At 44.6% G+C, this 24,130-nt stretch overlaps 1 protein-coding gene across 1 annotated transcript in view; it reads left to right on the plus strand.

Annotated features, from left to right (window-relative positions):
* The window catches only part of LOC119175108 (activating signal cointegrator 1 complex subunit obelus), a 526,436-nt gene that overhangs the window by 152,251 nt on the left and 350,055 nt on the right, over window positions 1-24,130 (plus strand). Inside the window, exon 14 of the mRNA XM_037426343.2 lies at window positions 20,006-20,197. Within this exon, the coding sequence (XP_037282240.2) occupies window positions 20,006-20,197 (192 nt within the window). The remainder of the gene's footprint in view (window positions 1-20,005; window positions 20,198-24,130) is intronic.

The following is a 24,130-nucleotide window of genomic DNA, read 5'->3' on the forward strand; positions in this document are numbered from 1 at the left end:
GTGAACGGAGTCTCTGCTCTCGTGACTTCCCGGGACACCACTTTTGACCACCGATAAACCATTTGCGAGATCCCCACAGATTCTTAGTGTAAAACTGCCTCCGCAGCCCTGTAGTTATCGGTCTCCACGACCGTTTTTTGTTACGCAACCCTTCATCCTTTGTCTCCCCCGCTGCTCTCAGCACCCCGCATCGCCAGACGAGGCCCGTATTTTCACACTGGCACCGATTTTTTGAAGACCAGTGGGCACACTAGTCTGCCCTTTGTTTTGGATCACTGGTCTTGTTACACTATAGTTGGCGTTCCTGGCCTAGAGTGACCAGACCATCTGCCTGCCAGCTTAGTCTGCCGCTGACTGTGCGAGACTGTCTGTGTTTGCATCTTGTCTGGATTGGTGTTGTATTGCTCCAGTGCACGCGCTTGTGCTACTTCACCGACTTTGATAATTCATGATTTTTTTATGTTACATATGTGCGCAGTATACCATCTTTTCTTTAAGTGCTGCCAACGCTATGCTGCCTTTGAACAAAAGAACATCTAGCACCACCTACATTGCACTTCCAAATCGGTATCTGAATAATAAACAGTTCCATTTCTGCTCTTGACTGGGCTGGTCCTATATCCATCGCAGCCCTTCAACAACACAGCTAAACACGGTGTCAGAGTGATCGCAGCCACCTTGCAACTATAGCCAATGTCTTCCTACAACCACTGGCTCATTTCGAGCCAGGTGACAAGCCGCAGCAAGCCTGGGAGGACTGGAAAAAAAGTGTGGAACATTTACGGGCAAGCTCGTGAGTGCGCCATCAAGCTTACAGCTAAGCGCAGAGCCTTACTTCATCATGTACTCGAAGCCCTATAGCCGCCGTGTCGCCCAGACAATCCTCCCTACACCTCCAAACACTGACGGCGAGCAGCCGCAGAATGAAGTTACGCACCTCGTGGAACAGTTTGATGCCCTCTACAGATTACACAATAACGTGATACAGGTCTGTGCTGTGTTCAGCATAATAAAGCAAAAGTAAAGCAAACATTCGATGACTTTGTAACGAACTTTCGGAGGCAAGCAGGAAGAAAAAAGACTGACTTATCAGCGACCGCATCGTCGTAGGAATCAGAGATTCAGTATTGAGAGAACGTGTTTTTTCCGATGGGGACCTCACACTCGACTTATTCATAACGTGCAAGGCAGCGGATATATCCAAGGAGCAGGTAAAAGAGCTCTAAGAGCCGAGTTTCGAAGGGCAATCTCTACAGAAGCCGAAGTAGTGGGATTCACAAAAACCGGCACCCCGCAGGGGCGCCTGCGCAAGTAGGCGTTTGGTGTGTAGCGACACCACGGACCCGAGCTAACGGGGGGGGGGGGGGGGTTTGACTCCCTCCCACGCCTAGCTGTGCGTGGCTTTGCCGTGTCCGGGGAAAAGGGGATCCTGGGTGTTGAGCCGACGCTGGGTGCTTAGACCTTTAAGGCCCCCCGGCAGAGGCAACACATTCCTTTGGCCCTGGCTTCACGTAGACGGCACCCCCGGATTGACCCGCCTGGGGGGAATCGGCAGTCGCCTTTTCCTGTCTCCCCCTCACATATTCGTCTTTTCTCTTACTTCAAATCTTTCCTGTCCTCTACTCTTTTCCGTTGACTTCTGTGTTTCCTGGCAGCAAGGGTCAACCCTGTGTGGCTATCCTACTTTGGATACACCATATTCGGTTATAGTGGTGGTGTACAGCTGGCGTCTGCAGGTCCTGTGCTTACAGACCCTGCAGCATCCCCTTGTAGGACTCCATGGTGGGTGGCTGGCGCCGCTGCCGAAAATAAGCCTTTTCTTATGGCTAGTTCCTTCCCCCCACTCCCTGATCGCCCTCAGAAAAGAGGGTGCACCAATGAAGTATTCCAGTTTTTTGGTCACCAGAGAGTATCCTTTCCCCAATTTCACGTTATCCACTCTGACACACCCGGCAAACCAGTGAGAACAATTTCACCTTTTCTTGCTTCGAAGTCTTTGACAGAAATCTTTGGCCCAGGATATAAAGCATCGAGAATGGCATGGTGACCTCCTGTTGGAGCTCCGCGACCAGAAACAGTATGAAAAATTGTCTAATCTAGTGAAATTTGGAGATACCAAATTAATAGTAACCCCACACCGAACCATGAACACCACCCATGGCGTTGTTTCAGATGATGACCTGTTAGGGATTACGGAGGCTGAACTCCTAGAGGGTTTCAGCAAACAGAATGTCATCAACGTGAAGCGAATTAGGATAAGACCTGATAGAAAAGAAGTCCACACTAAGCACCTAATACTTACCTTCAATTCAAGTGTACTGCCTGACTCCGTTGAGGCTGGGTATATCAAGCTTTGAGTGAGGCCATATATACCCAACCCTCTCCGATGTTTCAAATGCCAGCGGTTCGGCCACAGTTCACAGAACTGTCGAGGCCGCCTAACTTGCGCCAAATGCAGTTCAGAAGAACACACATCTGAAGCCTGTGAAAACTCTCTTCACTGTGCGAACTGTAATGGGGAGCATGCCGCATACTCACGGTCATGCCCATGCTGGAAAAAAGAAATGGAAATTGTCACAATTAAAGTAAAACAAAACATTTCCTTTAAGGAGGCACGAAGGCAGGTGTCCTACCTACCAGAAACCAGCTTTGCCGAAGTGGCGCGTCAGGGGGCAGCGCCACGACGGCCTCCGGCGGCTGTCTGGCACACGCGTAATGAGCCGGCGGTTACGCCATCCGCCCCCTCGGCGGTTGCAGCCAGTGCTGCTCCGCCATCGAAGAAGGACCCACCAACCTCTGGGCTGGGGGCCGCGAAGGCCTTGTCTTTAGAGGCGAGGCCCTCAAAACAACTGCAGCGCTCGCAAGAGTGCTTGTCCAGTGCCTCGCTAGAGGCAATGGACACAACTCTGAGGGTGAGGGCGCAGCAAGCGCCTAAGGATCGGCGCGACTCCGTCGACCGATCCAAAAAAGAAAAATCTCGTGTCACGGCCCCTGGAAAGGGTCCATGAGCTAATTTTCGATCCTTGAGCACACAGCACAAAACACATCTAAAATGGACACGCAGATTTTACAGTGGAATGTGAGAGGACTTCTCCATAACCTCAATGATATTAGAGAACTCTTTAATAAACATACTCCAAAGGTGCTGTGTGTTCAGGAAACACATCTCAAGTGCACACAAACAAACTTTCTAAAGCAATATGCCATCTACCGCAAAGACCGTGACGACGCTGCCGCCTCGTCGGGCGGTGTCGCTATAATAGTTGATAAAGGTGTTGCCTGTAAAAAGCAATTAAACCTCCGAACTTCTCTTGAGGCAGTTGCTGTCCGAGCAGTGCTGTTCGGGAAGCTACTAACAATTACTTCTATTTATATTCCTCCGTGCTATCAACTTTCGAAGACAGAATTTCAAAGCGTCATTGATGAACTTCCTCCGCCATATATAGTCGTTGGTGATCTAAATGCACATAATCCTCTATGGGGCGACTCCCGTTTGGATGCACGAAAACGCCTAATAGAACACTTTCTGTTTTCGTCAGGTGCATGTTTACTTAACAAAAAAGAATCAACATATTATAGCACTACGCACAACACATACTCTTCTATAGACCTGTGTATTGTCTCGAGTACACTAATTCCTTATCTGGAGTGGTCTGTTCTCAAGAACCCCTTTGGAAGTGACCACTTCCCGATAATGTTGAAGCTGACTAAAGAAGATACATGCTCGCCTGACTTTCCTCGTTAAAACACCAAGTCAGCCAACTGGGAACTGTTCCGAGAAAACACATTTTTAGATGGAGAGGACATTGCTGATTTTAATATAGACGATGCTGTGGCATACCTAACAGATTTTATTATTGACGCTGCAGCGAAATGTATTAAGCAAACTAACGGAATGACTAATAAGCGTTGCATCCCATGGTGGAATGACGATTGTCGGAAAGCGCGAAATAGTCAAAATAAAGCGTGGAGATTACTCCGAAATTACCAACGGCTGAAAACCTCGTCGATTTCAAACAGGTGAAGTCACAAGCTAGAAGAACGCGTCGTCTTGCAAAGAAAGAAAGTTGGAATAGTTACATCTCTGGCATCAATTCTTACACCGACGAAACAAAGGTTTGGAATAGGGTAAACAAGTTAATGGGTCGGGAGTCGCACCCCCTACCCTTGATAAATAGCCGAGGTGAGAGCCTAAAGGAGCAGGCGGACTGCCTAGGCAAACACTTTGAATACGTCTCAAGTGCATCAAACTATACAGAAACGTTCTTAAAATTCAAAGAACGCGAAGAGCGACAGCCCCTTAAATGTAAACATCCATCCAGTGAGACTTACAACTGCCCATTTACATTAGCTGAACTTAAGGCATCTCTTGCGTGCTGCAACAACTCGTCGCCAGGTGTCGATCGTATAACATACGAAATGGTCAAGTACCTTCACCCCGAAGCACTAACAACACTCCTTACTCTCTTCAATATCATGTGGGCAGCTGGGTATATTCCATTGTCATGGAAAGAAGCTATAGTCATCCCAGTACTTAAACAAGGCAAAGATCCGTCCTTGGCCGCCAGCTACAGGCCAATAGCGCTAACAAGCTGTCTATGCAAACTATAGGAGAAAATGATGAACCGGCGCTTAATCCGCTTTTTAGAAAGTAACAGTATACTAGACCCCCTTCAGTGTGGTTTCAGAGAGGGGAGGTCGACAACAGACCACCTTGTTCGCATAGAGACATACATCAGAGATGCATTTATTCATAGGCAGTTTGTACTTTCGGTATTCCTAGACTTAGAGAAGGCGTACGACACCACATGGCGATTCGGGATTCTCCGCGATCTTGTCACCATGGGCATCCGTGGGAACATGCTAAACACAATTAAAAGTTATCTGTCTAACCGAACCTTTCGCGTAAAAGTGGGAAATGCTCTCTCTAGAACTTTTACCCAAGAGACTGGTGTTCCGCAAGGGGGCGTGCTTAGTTGCACACTCTTTCTTGTAAAAATGAACTCCCTGCAGTCAGTCATTCCAAGCGCGATGTTTTATTCCGTGTACAGTCGCCGACCGATTTTTCGGACCTGGCGGGGACCCCAAAAAAGTACGAAAAATCGAACAGTCCGAAAAATTCGTTTTCGCCAAAAATCTGAAGTTTATTGCATCAGGCAGGTTTAAAAAAGTCCTTGATGCTGCCTTGCCTCAAACTACGCTTGGAGGCAATTTGGTTTGCCCGTATTTGCGCCAAGGTGACATCGTCGCCGTAAAGCCGTAAACGCTCGACAAAATTGTCACCGCGTTGGCGATCTCCGCCGCCGACGGCTGCGGGCGGTCGTCGTTGTCATCCGACGACAACGACGACCGCCATCCGGCGTCGACCGTCATCCAGCGACATCTAGCTGCGAACGTCCACTCTCTATTAGCTTGATTATGGCGGCTTTCTTCTCCATCGTCAGGGTCGTATACTTCCCACGCTTCTTCACACCACCTGGCTCCCGCGATGGCACAGATAGCGGAGCCATGGCACCGAGAACACAAAATTCGATGCCGCAGATAGCCGCTGCGAAGCACACAACGTCTCGACGCTACGCGACACAACACGTGCAGAATGGCGACTGAACAAAGCTGCAACGACAATAAAAGAATCCTTCTTTCGCCTCCTCTCTGTGCGATGCGATGACGATATTGCTGACCGAAGACGAAAAAACGGCATCTATCACCGCGTCTTTTAAAAAGCAAACACGGCCTCCGAAACTTAAAATATGGCCTGCCCATTCCAATCTCGGAGGCAGGAAAGGCATTTGAAGACCAAGCTTAGCCAAGCCGACGGAAAATCCAACATGGCAGCGTTCACAATGGCTTGGGGCGTGGCACAAAACGAGCGATTTAGTCCGAAAAATCGAACTTTCAGGGGCAAATTTGCCCGAAAAATCGGTCGAAACAATGCATTAGCTCTATGGGATCCCTGACGGTGCATTTATGAAGTCCGGAATATCCAACAAGTCCGAATTTTTGGAGTCCGAAAAATCGGTCGGCCACTGTATGTTGATGATGTGCAGATGAGTTTCAAATCATGCAATATGTCTATGTGCGAACGACAAGTGCAGCTTGGAATGAATAAATTCTCTAAATGAGCGGAAGAAAATGGTTTTAAAGTAAACACGAAGAAAAGTACTTGCATACTTTTCTCCAACAAACGAGAGGTAATGCCACTACCAAATGTTGCAATCAAGGGAGACCAACTCTCTGTGAGCAGTGAGCATAAATTCCTGGGAACCACTTTAGATTCTAAGCTGACGTTTATTCCCCATATTAAATATGTCAAAATGAAATGTTTGAAAGTGATGAACGTCCTAAAACTCCTGTCATGTACAACATGGGGTAGTGATCGAAAGTGCCTCTTGAAGTTATACAAAAGCCTTGTCGGGTCGCGCCTTGATTATGCTTCTGTAATTTATCATTCCGCAACGCCAAGTGCATTAAAAATCCTAGACCCCGTTCACCATCTGGGTATCCGACTTGCAACCGGTGCTTTCAGGACAAGCCCGATCCAGAGCCTCTATGTAGAGTCGAATCAGTGGTCACTTCACCTGCAGCGATCCTATAGCAGTTTCACATATTTTATAAAGGTACGCGCAAACATCAAGCATCCATCTTATTCAACTATAAACGATATGACCGCTGCCACCCTCTTCCATAATCGACCTACAGTGAGAAAGCCGTTCTCTTTGCGTGTGAGAAACTTAAGTGAGGAAATGGGTGTTCCGCTGCTAGAACTTTGTTCTACGCCCGCAGCGATACTTTTACCACCGTGGCAGTGGCAGCTTATACACTGTGACAACTCATTTGTCGAGATCACTAAACACGCACCAGAAGCACATATTAAAATGCATTTCCGAGAACTCCAGTGCAGCTACTCATGCGTAGAGTTTTATACCGATGCTTCTAAGTCACATGCACGGGTGGCTTATGCAGCCATTGGACCATCCTTCTCGGAATCCGGTGTGCTGCACCTGGAAACAAGTATATTTACGGCTGAGGGTTATGCACTATTGTCGGCTGTGAAGCATATACGGAAATCAAACATACAAAAATCAATTATATTTACAGACTCATTAAGCATCGTAAATGCATTAAGATCACTTTTTAGATTAAGAAATCCGGTAATAATTGAGTTGTATTCCGTCCTATGTACTGCGTACATGTCCAACCAGCATGTTACTATTTGCTGGGTACCTGGCCATAGAAGTATCGAGGGCAATGTGTTAGCTGACCGATGGCCACGTCAATTATATTGCGGGCTATTAACCCTACTGCTACTGTCCCTGCAACAGACCTAAAACCCTTCCTACGTAAGAAACTGCGACGCCACTGGCAACGCTTGTGGGACACAGAAATAAATAATAAGCTTCACTTGATTAAGCCGCAGTTAGGTTACTGGCCCTCCGCTACGAGAACACGGCGAACTGATGTCCTAGTCTGTCGCCTCAGAATAGGACACACTTATGGTACCCATAGCTTTCTGCTGACTGGCGATGAACCTCCTACTTGTGGTAGATGTGGCGACAGGCTAACCGTCCTCCACGTCCTCCTGGAGTGTGCGGAAGCTGAAAGGGAGAGAAAGAAATATTTTGCTTTAGCATACCGCTATAATCTTCCTTTACATCCGATTATGTTTCTCGGTGAAGAGCCACTTTTTGGTGCAAAATCAGTTTTAAGCTTTTTAAAGGATGTAGTATTGAATGTTTTTAGCCCAACATTGAATGTTTTTAGCCTAACAAGTTCATAGCGCATCCTCTGTTCAGAGGATTCCGCTGTGATAGCAGCTTTCAACGAGCCCAGGCCTCCATGCTCTTGTTTTAAGGGCTCTGTCGAGGCACTGGTGCTCCATGCCAAGTTTTTATTTCACATACTTATCACTTTTAAACCATTTTATGTCTCCATAGTTCACATCATTTGTCATTGCCATAATTTTACTATATGTACATTTTTACGCACCTACAGCGACTGTTTTTTAGGCCCATTTACAGCCAATTCACATCTGTTTTATCTACACTGCACATCCCACAGTTCATTATCATCGCTCTGGCACTCTTTGGCCATATCTGGCCCTTGCGCCAATAAACTACACTAATCATCATCACAAAAACCGGCAACAAAAACCACAGCCGAAGATGCAGCAAAAGTGATCACACTGTGGAACAATGCACAGACCACGTGAGTGCCCTGCCTATGGCTGCAACTGTGGCAAATTTGGGCATTTTACCAGCCTGTGTAGGTAAGGCCGATGAGGCAGCACAGATTAGCTTTCACCAGACTATCTTCTTTGTCCCCTTCATCTCCATGCCACTAGCACGTAGCAATATTTCCCGCAAGCAAATAGGTCTCCTTGAAAATCCACAGCAACAAGATCAGCAGCAAGATATTTGTCCCCTTCGATGATTATGGTCTTTGCTTCGATGATTTCGTGAGTGCACATATCTTTGTGGTGGCTGATTATGATACACTTTGAATACATAGGTCAACAACCACAGTCATTGCAATGCGTGGACAGGTTTCCATCTATGTATTGAGCAACATTTTGTTTATGGGAAGATGTGTCGATGATTGTTTTTGGCAACAAAGACCGTAATCATCGAAGGGGTGAAATGTATCAGCACACCGTCGATAGTGTTGTCAGAGAAAGAAAAAGCTTGTCTTGAATTTATTAGTGCACTGAAATTGTCATGTGTCCGAAAAATCAGTGTATATATGCAAGGCCGATTTTAAATAAAAGAACCAGTTGCTGGAAGTGCTTTCGTCCATGTTCACTAAGCTACCTTTCCAACCGAAATGAAGTTAGCTTAGCCATTGTCGGCAGGGTGACGCCTATATAACAAACATCGTGAGCTGAGTGTGCCTAAGCCCAGTAAGTTGTCTGAATCAAGCAAAACTACTAGCCAGCCAAATCAGAATGAATTCATCTTTTAGCCACTTTGCACGCAACAAACGAAGACGAAGAAAAGAGTGCACATGACGAGTGCAATATAAAAACTCTGAGTTGTTTGATTGCGCTTGTCCATTTGTAAACGTTTCTTTGTATTTCGTGCAAAGTGGCTGTCTGAATGAACGCCTATTCATGTCAATGTTAATGAGTATTGGGCCATAGGCTTATGTACTGGGGAGGTCAAGGAGAGCAAAAAATGTGCGGCTCGTACTAACTCACGCTCACCCTGCTGCTGATCAATTGTAGCATGGCTCTTCTTCAGTGAAGGCGCTGTCCTTTTTGTTTGCAAGTTTTCTCCAAGCACTCCAGCCAACCACTGGCCCTGAGCGACCTACAGTGCATGCTTGACGGGACCCACTTTCAAGAGCTTAGTTTTCAGATCAGCTTTATTTTACTTGTACTAGAATGACTGTTGTTCATTATTGGCACGTAAATGGCAAAATTTTTGATTGAATAGAATACTAATAAAATAGCAACCATGGTGAACTTAATACAAATTGAATACTATTTGAATAGTTTTCAAATAATTAGGCAAGTTGAATCTCCCTACAACGAAATTTTCGCCACAACAAAAGATTTTCGATTCCCCGTCAGCCGCCCTTAGAAAACAAGGTTAAAAATGTCTCGTCACAGGAATACGTTTCCTGGATATTTCCACCCTAACCAAGTTATTGCAAGTACTACCCCATATAAAAAAGGAACTTGCTTCGAATCACCGCGAAATTCTGATTCCAACTCGGCCAGTTCTAGACGGTTCGCGACATCCAGAGTGCACGGCCATATCGCGACAACCGTACTTTCATCGGATAGATCCTTTCTGCTACCACATGCACATTCCGCTGATATTGCCATTGAGATGCTCGGTGACAGTACGCCCTTTGCCATGATGCTGCCGGTGGATTTGATGCACATGTAGGCTGTGGAAGAATCACGATCTTCAAGAAACCTCACCATATGTTTTTGACGTTGCGATCATAACAAAACTACTGCTCGTCGTCACTAGCCCTGCGATGGTGAATAATAACCACGCAACGTGAAGGCGCACATGCAAGGAGCGCACACCTAGTACCCGCATAACTGCATTCTGCCGCAACTTCTGCGAACACAAATGGGGTCGTGTCGAACGCGATCGTGGGGGACTATAAAAGTAAGCACTCAGTAAACGTGCACTGACTCAATCTAATATTTCTTGTCACAACAATGCGAACAAAAATTACGACGCAGTACTAAGTGACGTTCACAGCCAGCGCAGCGTGCACAGATTGAAAACTGAACTTGTGTTTGCCACAACCGCTGCACAGGAAAAAGGTGTCGCTGCTATCATGTCGTTCATCAATAGCGAACACAATTCGAAGGTGCATAGCTAACACAGCCGTAGATTAAAAGCAAAAAAATTATAAAACGACACGAAGCGTTACGGCTTTGCTGTAGTTCACTTGTGGCCACGGTAGTGTGTAGCATCGTCACTTTCAGTTGAAGTTATCAGTAGGCCTCTAGGGAAGCTTTGGCGTGCTCGTTCGCGACACTGTGCACTCTGCAAGCCCCAAAGGTCGTCTGAATATTGTATTTGTTTCTGTATAACCCACTCCTAAACATGACTGCCCCCCCCCCCCCCCCCCCCGGCCGCAAACGACGGGAAGGAAAAAAAGCTGCCCACGTATAGACGAGAGCACGCCTATCTCGAACCGAGGCGCCTTCGGCGGTATAACTCGCTCCCAGAAACGCCATGATTTGTTTGCAACTGCCAAGGCACACCTCGCTTGCATGGAATGCAGTGGCTCTGGGAGTTTCAAATGCAAAAAAGCGCCGGCTTATAGAATGTCATCTGGGTACCACTGCGCTGTCATCTGATGCGACAACAACCAGCGCAAGAGGAAGAGATTGCTGAGCACTGCCTGTGAAGTTCACAGCACATCGCGGGAATTGTGCCGGTGCGGTGTTTTGTGATTGCAAAGATTTCCGTCCACAATAAAAAACGCCGAGCTCCACCGCCTTAGTATATAATCGCAATCAGCAGGAAAAACTACGAGCCCTGTGAAGTGTACGAGTAGGTAAATTTATTGTGTTTATTCAAGCGTGAATCCAGCTGTTTTACTTTACAGCAGTGATTTGCTTGCAGTATACGTGTAGTATGAGGCACAAAACTACTGCCGTACTCTTTCGCAGGCCGCATGTCAATAACAGGATATACGTATTACGACTCGCGCATGGATGCACGCAACGCGCATGCTTAGTACAACCGTAACAGCCTACTATCGCAATGCGCGAACGGCGCGGAAAGCATCACTTTCGACCCGGTCGAACTGCGACATGCCTAGACTGTCAATAGGCGATCTTCGTTTGCTTTGGGCCGGCGTCACGGTAGCATTTTAAAATCTTGTTCTGGCTGGCACTTTTGCACTGCGCGTGTGTTCCGAGTGCCCGGCAGGACTGGCAAGTGATACACATGCGGTGCATGAGCATAAGTTGGAACCAGATTCTAACGCTACATTGACGCCGGCTTACAGCAAAAATTCCGCCTTGTCACAGCCAAGGCATGCCACAGTTCGACTAAGTCAAAAGTAACGCTTTCCACTGTTCGCGTTTCTTTCAATTGCAATAATACGAACCTGGTGAAGCTGCTTCCGTAGTCTGCAATGCACTTGCTGCATACATTCCGGACTGTCGAGGAAGGTCTTCTCGACGTTTCACATGAAATCAACATAAAATTCCAGCACAGGAACAGCGCAAAACATGCTTACAGCCGGACTCTAGTTGTGAAGTTTCGCATTTCATTTGCAGAGCGTCTGCTCGCCTGGCAGTTGAGAGTGTCGCTTCGCCGCGCTTGTTACAGACGGTGCCACGCACTTTTTCAATATGGCAGCAAGCACTGAGCTGGCTGTGTTCTGGTGTATTGACGCTAGGCTGTCTCCTCTGCATGGCCAGGAAGCTGTGCCAAGAAGACAACTTGTGTGCCAAAATATCGTATAATTTGCACTTCAACTTCAGTTCCACATTTTCTGTATATTTTGATCACGTTATACGCAAAAAAATACATTCACTCAGTGTTTTGCCAGGTATGTCTGAGTTGGTGCAAGTTCAATGCATGCACTTGCAGGAACCAAAGGTCGAGTCATAATCATCAGATTTTGCCAAATTTTGTGGTCTACAGATGAAATTTTGCTACAACGAAATCCCGCTACAACGAAATTGATGGAACCCGTCAAAAAAATTCGAACTTTTGAGACGCGTCCCATCGATTTCATTGTAGTGGGATTTGACTGTATCAAGTCTGGCTAAGAATTTAACAAAACTTTATTGAAATGAATATTAACAAGTGTTAACCATGTAATATTACTATTGCATATAACTGACCAAATATGTTATAATCACGTAAACTGAGGTAAGCTCACATACAGAGGTGACTTTGAAGTATCTTGTAATTTTTGGATGAGCGCACGAGGTACTGCAATATTCAAGAGAGAAAGCGTAAATTTTGAGGGTTCGTTTTTTTGTTACATCAGAACTAATGGACAATGAGGCCACGAGAAGGGGATGTTATCAACAGTGATTGTAATATGAAGAAAGGCAAAGTTTACTTAACACACAAGAGTGGAAGCTCGGGCTAGTTGGTGCATAGTCATATTTGCAAGATGTTTCAGTGCGCGAACAAAGGAAAAAGGACAGGCTAGACAGAAAGAGCCCTGACTTCCAACTAACTCTATTTCTTAGAGTGGCAGGAATATATACGTCTAAAAAAGGAAGATTACAGAGCATGAAGGTAAAATGCAAGCCTAATCTGTACATCAGTAACAAAGCACGTGTGACGGGTCCTCTATTGCCTCAAAGCCCAGCCAGGTAATCAAGTTCAGCCTGTGATAAAGCAACCGATGAATAAAACAACCGTCTTGTATAAATACAAGATGCATTCTGCCGATGATCAGACTACTGAAGGCCGACGACACCCATAGCTGCTATCAGAGTACAGCATACTTTGCTTGTACAGTTGAATCTCATCAATTTGAACACGCTTAATTCAAACTTCCATTTAATTCAAACTCATGCTGTGGTCCTGTCAAACGTATGTGTATTCCAATGAGTGAAAATGCCCTGTAAATCGAACCCGCAAGCACTTGCAGGGGTTAATTGGAACATAGCACGCCCTGAAAATGCTCTCAGCACCACTTCCTACCCTGCGACAGCACCTCCGACACCTTAACACTGCGTGCAAAAGAGAAAAAGAAGGAAAGGAAAGAAAAGGCTGCAGCGGAATGTTTGCTCTCTCTCAAATGCCGATCTGCGATGCGCTTGTGCCACGCTTCTTTCTTTCCCGTCCCTGCCACATAGAGACCCTTGTCCTTTCAAGGTCGCGTGCGAAAAAAGCAAAAAAAAGAAAAGAGAGAAGGAGCTGTCGTGGAGTGTTGGTTGTCTCTCAAATGCCGATGTGCTTCTCTCCGCGTGGAGATGCTCCTCCTTTCTCGTCATGTGCTGGCCATGCTCCGGCTGCGACGCAGAGGTTAGCAGCGGAGACACAGTCATTGCTGTCGTCTTTAGAGAGTGTTGGCTCTGGACATTGCCGCGCGCAACTTCCCTGCCAGGAGAATGCTGCAGCCGGAGTAGAAATTCTTTGCAAACTGTGTGCGAAATTGATTGACTCGCTGCAAGGCAATCGTGTGCTGACGCTGTGGGGTCTCATTGTGGCGAGAGCATTATGCTCTTGGAGCGAACAAACACAGTAGATGCGGTCGGAACAAACCAGGCCAAACATACATTTTTTTAACCACTTTTTGATCGACAATATCGTCAGCTGAATTATTGTACATAAATTGTAATTAACCCACTAAGACATCCTTACACAATATTACTCAGCACGTAGCAACTTAACAAACACAAGAGCACACAAAAGGCGGCGTCACCAACGCATGACTCACCGCGCGGGCCCCCGGCAGACGGCCCGCGGTGCTGTGCACCGGGGACACGCTGCGAGAGCAACCGTTCGCGCCAAACGCCGCCAGCCGAAGAGGCTCGCTCAACTCTCACTGCTGCCACCAAGGCTTGCCTGCCACCAGGGGTCACCGCCGCTGCTACGCTCTAGCAACCGTGATGATAGTGGTGATCAACGCTCACGAACTCAACGCCACCTACCGCTCAATAGCCATGACCCCGAAATACGGCTTCGGCGCGAGACACATGCACCACGTGGCACAAACAACTTTATAGAGGGTGTCGGCACCCTCGCATTGCGCATCACCGATTAATTCAATTAATGACGGCTGTCCTGTGATTTGTGAATTAATGTGAGTCTTGTGAAACTTCCCCCTTGTGTGTTAGCTCAATGCACATGTGCCACTGCATGGTGAGCCCTCCGTTCATTTAGCTTTCTTTAATTCGAACTTCTTTTAATTCGAACAAATTTTTGGGCCCCTTCAAGTTTGAATTATCGAGATTCGATTGTACTTTGAATTACGATTACTTAGTTTTCTGGGCCCAAGTTAGCTTTCTAGCGAGTTTAATTTTGACGATAGTGCCAGCCGTTTGCTTCATTGTCACCAACACTTGACTATACAATAGCTCTCAGGAGTTTCTCAGGTGAGTCTCAAGAAAACTGATTGCATGTTAGAGAATATAGAGATAACAAAGGGTCTCTACTGGCAGATAAGAAGGTAAAGAAAAGTTATTCTAGCTTTATGCGCTCAACGTAGGTCTATATACACAACGTTCCACAATAGTGTCGTTGCTGATCGGTGATTCAGTTTTCAAAATGGTCTTCTATGAACAAGCTGAAACTGCACACCTTGTGCTATCGTGCAAATGCTTTTTATTAAAGCTCATGTGAGATGGCAATCGACAAGCTGGTCGGCAAGCTCAGCAGCCACTCTCATTTATTACAGAAATGACAAGCAAGAACCGCTGTCAGCAAAGGGTCTGCAGAGCTGTCCTGTTAAGCAGCTAAAGCGAATCCTAATAAGTTATTTGGATGTAAACCAGTTTACTTTGGGACAAAACCTTTCAGATACCAACGAACATGTCATTATAATAAAATTGGGCCTATTTCAGAAATTTTCAGACTTGTTTTTGTGTATAGTACATGTTAGCTACTAGATTGTCGAAATCTATAACAAGAAATTTGCAAATGTATCGAAGTATCTTGAGATACAATTGGCAAGTATCGTATTGGATAAAATTTTTGTGGCAGTATACTCTATTACTTTTTGCATGAGTATCTTGTATCGTATTGCAATACAATTTCAAAGTATCTTTGCCCGGCTCTCACTGCAGTGTAGAGGTGCCAAGCTGTGAAAGGCTGTCAAGGGAAAATCCACTCTGCCGCAAAGCCCCACTTCAAATTTAAAGGGGCCCTGCAACACTTATTTGAGCATTGTCAAAAAACGCTGCCGATCAGTGCTCGAGGCTACTCAGAACACCCGAGCAAATAATATAGCACAGCACGTGGCCTGCGACTCACAATAAATTCTCTAAGTCAACTAAAAACTCTTCTCTTCTACAGGCAAATGTAATGAGAAGCTAAAAAATAACTCGTCGCAGCCGTTGTATCAGCTATTAGCTGATTTGAGCATAGCGAACTCGGTCGTTAGTGGGGCCATCGTCAGAGGCCCCCACTTGTACATGCACAATCCCATTAAAAAGCTGCGTATTCGAAAAAAAAAGTGCTCAAGGGTCACGAGGCATGCATGACGTATTTTCTTTCTCCATGCCATTCCTAAGTGCTTAGCTTCCAACGCTTTTGTTTAGATGAGAAGAGAGAATGCAACTGTGACGTGTGATAATCTTTGAAACTTTGCCAGGCGGAGTTTTGCAGTGGTGAATTCGTTAGGCAATAAGCTTCTTTAGTGAATCTATTCCATGGCTTTTCGAAAAGATGTTGCAGGGCCCCTTTAAATATAGATGACATTTTCTCATCTATTCATCATTTTTTAAGCTGGAAAGCTTGTTATGATGGCTTATATTCTCTAAGTATAATAAATTTTAAAATGACGTTTCTTACAGGTTGTCACTCTCATCATACTGGGAATCATATCCTGCTGCTACTCAACGTTCTTTCGACTTCCTTTGAATGAAAAATAAAGGGAATTGGCATAGAGGCCTTATTTGTGTTTAAAAAATATTGCGCAAGTTAGTTAGGTCATCATAAATATGCCAATTTTTTTTTATGTCGTATACACTATTTGAATTGGATTCAAAATTATTCGACCAAAATCACTATTTGCTTCGAATTCGCTTCGAACATAAAATTCACTATTGGCACAAGTCTAGTTATAGAACAGTTTGTTTCTCACAGCTGGTACACCCACCGCATTGACTGAGTGAAGATATTTAGGGAGCTTATATTTGCCAGGGGAAAAATCTCGATGTTACCGTGAACAGGTTTTAATGTCTGCATGGCATTCCTGAAGGAAAATCACCTTATCACTGCAGACACTTCAAAGGCCTTTCAGTGCAGTGCTCGAGACCGTGTTGTATGGTACCCGCAAACACAGGAAAAGCGGATCAAACAACTGCATAGCATGCGATTTTCTTTGTATAACACCGATAACTTGTTGTTTATACCCTGATTATTGCTTTTGTTCGTATTATGATTTCCTGCAGCAAGTTTGCTTCTTGCGAATGAATCTGTACAACGGACTGCTTAAAAACCTTTCAAGCATTTAGCATTGCGAGAAACTATTAGGGCACTCAATGATATTACACCAGCCCTCCCCCTCCTCCCAAGCCTGTATGTAATTACCTTAAAAGAAAAACGAAGGGCAGGAACAAGGGACAAACCAAGATTTTCCAGGTCAGATTTTATTACAAACAGCATCTGAATAGCATCTGGTCTTAATTTCTTCAAGATTTGCTGAAATTTGTGTCCTCGCAGTGTGCCTACAATAAAGCAATAAGGGGAAAAGTCTTACACGGCAGCAACGACATTTGCACTGTCCATATACATTTTCTCTACAGGCACGAAATAACAACTGAGTTCACGATATTGAATCATTTTTGTGGCTGGTTATGAAACAAAAGGATGGCAAAAATCACGACGCATCACCAATGTCTCATAGAGCATAGTTTAGTTATAGGCCAACAACCAGCTTCCTTAGTGCACACATACTACAGCGTTCTGGACAGACAAACAAAAGGACAAATGAACATAAACAGTAATGACGATTGCTATAGGGTGAGCTCAGAACAACGACAAAGGGACAGGAGTTGTTCTGAGCTCGCGCTATAACAATCGTCATGTCTTACCAACTAGCCCAAACCGCCACCCTTCTAACAAACAATAAATCCAGTGGCATTCTGTATTATTAAAGCGAAAGCTTTTTTGGCATTGTTGAGCGAGTTTCGATGTGTATTTTCTCTTGCCCTTGAGGCGAAGAACAAATACCTTACCGCAAGCCGCACAAAATTTAGTTGTAATGTAGCAGCTGTAGAAGACTGCTAGAGTCTACAGGGAACGCATTTGTCGGCTCGTCTGTCTACCTCTCTAAATGCTCTTTCTCGGTGACCAATATGAAAGTACAGGAATGCGAACATCTGGCAACACAGGAAGACGTGAACAGCGAGCGTTTGTTGGTGGTTTACGGGCCTGGCATTTCTCTCGAGAAATGCGGCGACGATTTTGGAAACCGATTAAACACATATAGTGAATGCACGCAGTACCACACGTTTGACTACCCATATGGGTTTATTGGTGAACTGTGCTTCGACTACGAGAATAAACAAGCTAACCAGCTTTCACTCGCATAACCCGGTGTAGCCAAACGAAGTTTCATCCATTTTTTTTTTTGTGCAAACATTGTTCAGGAAAGGAAAACCTTGCAGATATGATCACCAGAGGACCTAATGCCGAGTGGCTTCCGAATTGTGCTGGCCTTCGTGGCTAGGCACTGAGTACAGCGAGTTCGAGCACCTTCGGACCTCTTGACCAAAGAGGACCACACCATGCAGAAGTCCACGAAGCACCGACTACAATATCTCATTTACAGCAACATGCTATTCATGTCGCTAAGTATAGTTCCATTAATAATGTACACCGGATCACTGCCTGGGTTTCGCGATTCTTCAGCAAGCTAAAGCATGAGAGTAGTGCAACGGCATTTCTCGCCTCATACGAAACTGGTTGCGCCAAGTCCAAGCAGAAGCATTTTCGGAAGAGATATGGACAATTCGAAAAGGCGAGCAGCCCTCCACGATGTCACCTCTATGTAATACCTCGACTTTTCTAGATGACACTGGTATCTTGCGCGTGACAGGACATCGTCATTACAGTCAAAAAGCTTATTCTGAGCGACATTTAATCATTCTTCTGAAAAAGCATCCTTACTCAGAACTTGTACTTTTTTAGCACCATTGCCGACTCCTACACGCTGGTGTACGAGACACACTCGACTTACGGTTGCAGTTATAGATTTTGCAAGCATGGCAGCTAGTTTAGAAAGTAATCAAGGAATGTGTAGTGTATTGTCAGCATGCAAGACCATTTCAGGAAAAAAACCCTCCTTTACCTCTCGACACAGTAAGCAGAGCCGAATCATTTCAAGTTGTGGGAATCTACTTCGCTGGACTGCTACTCGTCAAGGTTGCCCAATCGTTTAGGAAAGCGCACATTGTACTCTTGACCTGCACGGCTGTCAGAGCCATTCACATCGAGCTGGTTGAAGACATGTCTGCTTCCAGCTTTCTACACGCCTTTTGCTTCTTTGTTTCCCGAAGAGGATTTCCTGCGACTGTATACTTCGACAGTGCTCTCACTTTCAAACAAAGCAAGAAAGAACAACTTAACCCATGGAAAACCATGCGGTCGGAAATAGTATGATTCATCAGACTGACCTTGAAAAAAACTGTCGGACACCGTAGCCTCACGAAGGACGAACTTGTCATGACTCTAACAGAAGTTGACGCCATTCTAAAGTCCAGGGCAATATATTTATAGTCACGTCCGAGATTCGGAATCCCTCACACAAGTGTATTTTTTCGCAGAAAAACGCCTTGTCTCTATTTCAAGCTTGAGGTCATCTGAGTTGCCCTTGGTGGCATCACGCCAACTGAGCCAAATATGGAAGCAGAGACAGCACAATCTAGAGGACTTTTGGCTACAATGGGAAAAGGAATGCCCTCAAGAATTATGATCATCCCGTCAGCAAAAGCCAACTGCGGAAGTGAACATTGGAGATGTCATGTTTCTTGAAGACTGCCTACTACCATGCCAACTGTGGAAGCTAGCCATAGTGACCGAAGTTCACGCTGGTTGGGATCGAGAAATAAGATTATGTACCATCAGACTTGCAGACCCAACGCGTCTACAATGACCTACCAAGGTGCTCTACCCTTTGGGTTCACAAGCTTTCATGAACTTTGTTTTAGCGCGAGGCAGGTTGTTGCAACTTCCTACGAGCATTCACGCGTGGCTCGAGACGCGTTCTGTTTTTTTTTCTTTTTGCCTAGTTGACCAGCCGGTCAAGAATAAGTTTTCTACGGCATTAAAGCCTTTCATTCCTCTACCAAAGGCGTTTGTCTCTACAGCCTCGCTGCCAGGCTTACTGCTGGCTTTACAGCGCTAACCATAATTATGATGATTTGATTGATTGATTTGTGTGGTTTAACGTCCCAAAACCACCATTTGATTATGAGAGACGCCGTAGTGGAGGGCTCCGGAAATTTTGACCACCTGGATAGTTATGATGATGGTGAAGACACTTGCTAGCACAACGCCACCAACCGCTCGATGGTTGTGAAACCTAAATGCAGTTTATGCACTAGATGTTGTGTGCCACGAGGCGCAAGCGACTTTACAGGGAGTATTAGCACTCCCACAACCTATTAAAAAATACTCAGTATACTTCGAGTATGTGCTATTCAGTTTGACGATCGAATTGCATAGAATGTTATTTTATTCTTTATTGTAGTTTTCAAATATACGCATGTTTTTGTTATGTACGTTTCTTGTATTCCTATATTTCTTAGTCTGCGATATATTGAGTTAGAAAATCAGTTCAGGTGAAACCACTGCGGAAGTGTTTAACCTATGTTGTTGTTGATCTGTTACAGATGGCGAGCTCTCGGAATAGTGCGTTGAGGGACCTTTTCCCATATGGCTTTTCGGTGCACCATGCAGGCATGCTGCGTAGTGATCGAAACCTGGTTGAAAAACTGTTCAGTGATGGCCTCATCAACGTCCTCGTGTGCACCTCTACACTGGCTTGGGGTGTAAACCTCCCAGCTCATGCTGTTGTCATCAAGGCAAGTTCATGGCTATGTAGCACTGCTTTTGAACCAGAGCCAGCCACGAATTATTCATCATTGTTGGTCACCAACAACTTCAAAACCCCTGCTAGGCTATAGTCTTCTTAGCCAGTTACCACAGCAGTCTTCAGGGTTGACAGGATTGGCATATGACACGAGTACACAAATCAAAGTGCAATCGAAGTGTTACCAAAAACACTTTACTAGGCTTTTGCAAATGGTAATTTTAGGTTCGAAGCAGGGTGATCTATACTTTTTTTCACCACTTTGGTTCAGCACTACCAAAGCTTCGGGGTGCAAAGCCCTAACCGCATGCATGCGATTTCCTAGCGATAGCGACAAACTTGCTCCATCGCGACAGCTGCAATCGCATGTCGGCGACAAAGTGTCATTGTTGCTTGGATTAAAACGATCGGGTGCATATCCATGAATTGAGGATAGAAGTTTAGAAGTTGGTTGACGACAATATGCCAAATTTAATACTGTCTTGTTAGGCCTAAGGAAGCCACAAAAGCATTTCACGGCCTTCTTTTTTCGCAATCTTTGGGGACAGGCTGCCTAGAAGTGTACACGCTACGACGACTACAACACACTTTGCATGACGATTTCGCATTGTAGCAAGCAATCAATTTGTCACAAGCCACCATTAAGACATTAAAACAAACTTTGCTAACGAGATTTACGAGAAAATACAGCCGCTCTCTCACCCTCAGCTTGAGGTGAGATTGTAATGTGAGGGCTCTGCAATGTAGACAAGGCGGCAATAAGGCGAAAACTACTTTAATAAACCGGAGCTACGGCATCAATGCAGTCATAGAGCATGCGCGTGCCTAGGAACCACTACGAAACCGCATCTCGACTAGCTCGACATAGAGCTCAGGGCTGCCAGATTACGTGAGGTCTCACATCCGACCCCTCTTTTTTTTCCTTGAATGGTCGATGAGCTTTTGTGATCACATCCCCCCCCCCCCTTTTTTTTTTCATGTCTCATAGTCTAGCAGCAACCAAAGCACCAATATTTTCCCAAAATCTTGGAACAATGCGGTCCTCCTTCTTGAAACTCTTCATCTTTATCTAAGGCTTGGTCTTTCTGCTTGCCTTAATGTTGTCCTGAAGTCACTGCTGGCCCTCTCTCTGACGTTGTTCCACTTGCTCATTGCATCAATCCCATGTTTTGTGTTGGTCTGCTGCCTCTTCTCGTACCGTTTTAGCGATATCTTCATCAAATATAGGGGCACCTCTGACCTTGATCTTTTCTTCCTTGTCCAGAGCCCAGTGACATCTCCACTTCTTATGAGCTTCTTTCGCACAGCTGTCACGGCAGAAGGCAGCTGCTGCCTCCTGTGATGTCTTTTTCTTTTTCATGTAGTGCTCAGCAGCTAGGCCTCCTTGACTCGACTTGGGTCACTTATTCTGGGTTGGCTTAGTAACTGGCTTGGTGGCTTGTTTCTTGGCCTTGTGCTTACCACCTGCTGGTTCCTTATCTCCGAGAGCCTCAATCTTACGGCTAAGATACCGTCGAGGCTCATCCATAAAAGTGACACATTTTAGTACGGCTGAGTGCATGCTTCCATTGGCTTCCTTTTGTGTCTCCGTTTTCAATACATTGGCTTGCAGTGGCTGGCTAACTCTCTGGCAATGTTCTGGCTCTAGCCGCCCCATATTGACGCTTGAGTCCTTTGCATGAAGCTCTTCAATCAAATCAATCAATCAATCAAATCAAATTTTATTTTCGCTTCAGACAATACAGCGCATTGTCACTGCAAAAATAGGGGACCAGAGAAAAAAGCTGCGCTTGCGCAGCTTGACTAAGCTCTGGTCACCCGTACAGCAGTAGTGACAGGGCAAAATATCTAACAAGTCTATATAGCCACAGTATATACAATGCGATTACCAAAAGTAGTTATGCAGACTATGGTGTTCTAATGAAAAAAAAACATCAATGTATGTTTTAAGTTACAATCAATTTAGTAAAACCAGCTACTGTAAATATACAAACATGAGTAGTTCTAATACATTTGCATAAAGATCTAGTAAGGTTTTGTTAGTAAAGTTAAGAACGTCAACATTTCTTTGTTCTAGTTCATTTAGTGTGGTTGCGAGTACATAATCAAATTTTTTTTTTCCCATAATGGGTACGCTAGAAAGGAACGTGGTATGGTGGGTGATACCTGAAAGGATAGGAAATTGTATTTGCTCAAAGATTTGCAATTTCTTCGAATAGCTGTGTTCTTCCTAATGTGGCATTTTTGTATGTTCTCAGTAGTTTATGCTTGTATATGTTGTGAATCTTCATAATTTTATGTTTGTGGAATAAAGGTTCTGTGTGTTCTAGAAACGAGGCATTTTCTATTGAACAAAGTGCTTTTTTCTGGACCAAGAATACTTGCTGTAAGTTTGATAATGTTGTGTTTCCCCATATTAGCGTGCAATAATATAAGTGAGAGTTGAAGAGCGCGAAATATAACATTCCTTTAATGCTAACAGGAAAAGTGTGACGGTTTCGGCTTAATACACCGGCTGCTCTGCTTAATTTTGGCAATAAGGTTCTCACATGTTCATTCCAGGACATATTTTCTGAAAAAATTACACCAAGATTCTTAATATGTTTCTCGATTTTGATTTGAAATGGCCCAAGAGTTATATAATCGTTGATGCTTCTTAAAATGCCCGGGGCACGGAACAACACACATTTAGTTTTCGATTCGTTTAAAGTAAGCCTATTGAACTTGCACCAGATCTGTAAGTTATGACAGAATGTATCACCCTTTCGTGTTATGGTCTCCAAGTCTCTTCCCTCAAGAAGTACCGAGCAATCGTCGGCATATATAATATATTTACAATCCTCATAGATTCTTACAATATCATTAATATAGAAAAGGAAGAGAATCGGTCCTAGTATGCTACCCTGAGGAACCCCATATTCAATAGGCCTAAGGTGTGATTTACATTTATTTAGTTCAACGTATTGGTAGCACGTTTTCAAATAACATTTAATAAGTTGTAACACTGTCTCACGTAACCCATAATCTTCTAACTTTTCAAATAAAATTGAGTGGTTTACCCGATCGAAAGCTTTACTAAAATCTAGAAATATACCCAGTGTCATGACCTTATTTTCAAAGTTGTGTTAATATTTCCTCTTTTTGAACAAGAAGTGCTGTCTCAGTGCAACGTCCCTTTCTGAAGCCAAATTGGTGATCTGTTAATAGGTTGTATTTTGTAATAAATTTCTCAATACGACAATTTATTACTTTCTCAAGTCCCTTTGAAAAGATAGGCAATATTGACACAGGACGATAGTTGCTTAAGCTATTTTTGTCTCCATTCTTGTAAATCACTGAAACGCTAGCCATTTGCATGCTGTCTGGAAAAAGCCCAGTAGAGATAGCGACGTTATATATGTGTGTAAGCACTGGTGCAATTAGGTCTATAACGTATTTGATTGGTTTTATTTCTAAATCATTCACATCACGGCTACGACTGTTCCTAAGCTTCTGATACAGCATTGTCATTTCAGGGACAGATGTCGGCTGCAAGTACATTGTGTGGGATAGTCTCGGGATACGATTAGCAGCTTCGTGACAGTAGGTGCTACTTCCGATTTCAACAAAAAAATTGTTGAAAAGGTTGGCGAGTTCGGTCCCGCCAATCGTTTTGTCATTTATGATGAGGTTGTCGATCGTATAATCCTTGGTATTCTGGTTTAGTACCTCGTTTATTTTTTTCCACACTTTGTTACCACTACGCAAGCAATCGTTGTTAAATACAGGCTTATAATATTCGTTTTTTTGATTTTTGATGTCTTTATTCAACTTATTTCGAAATTTCTTAAACTCTTTTAATTCTTCCGTTTTACGAGACTTAAGAAAGTTGGCAAAAAGCTTATTCTTATGTTTAATAAGCTTGATGTATTCATGTGTGATCCAC

The sequence above is a fragment of the Rhipicephalus microplus genome, chromosome 5, assembly GCF_043290135.1.
Source record: "Rhipicephalus microplus isolate Deutch F79 chromosome 5, USDA_Rmic, whole genome shotgun sequence".
Taxonomy (NCBI): domain Eukaryota; kingdom Metazoa; phylum Arthropoda; class Arachnida; order Ixodida; family Ixodidae; genus Rhipicephalus; species Rhipicephalus microplus.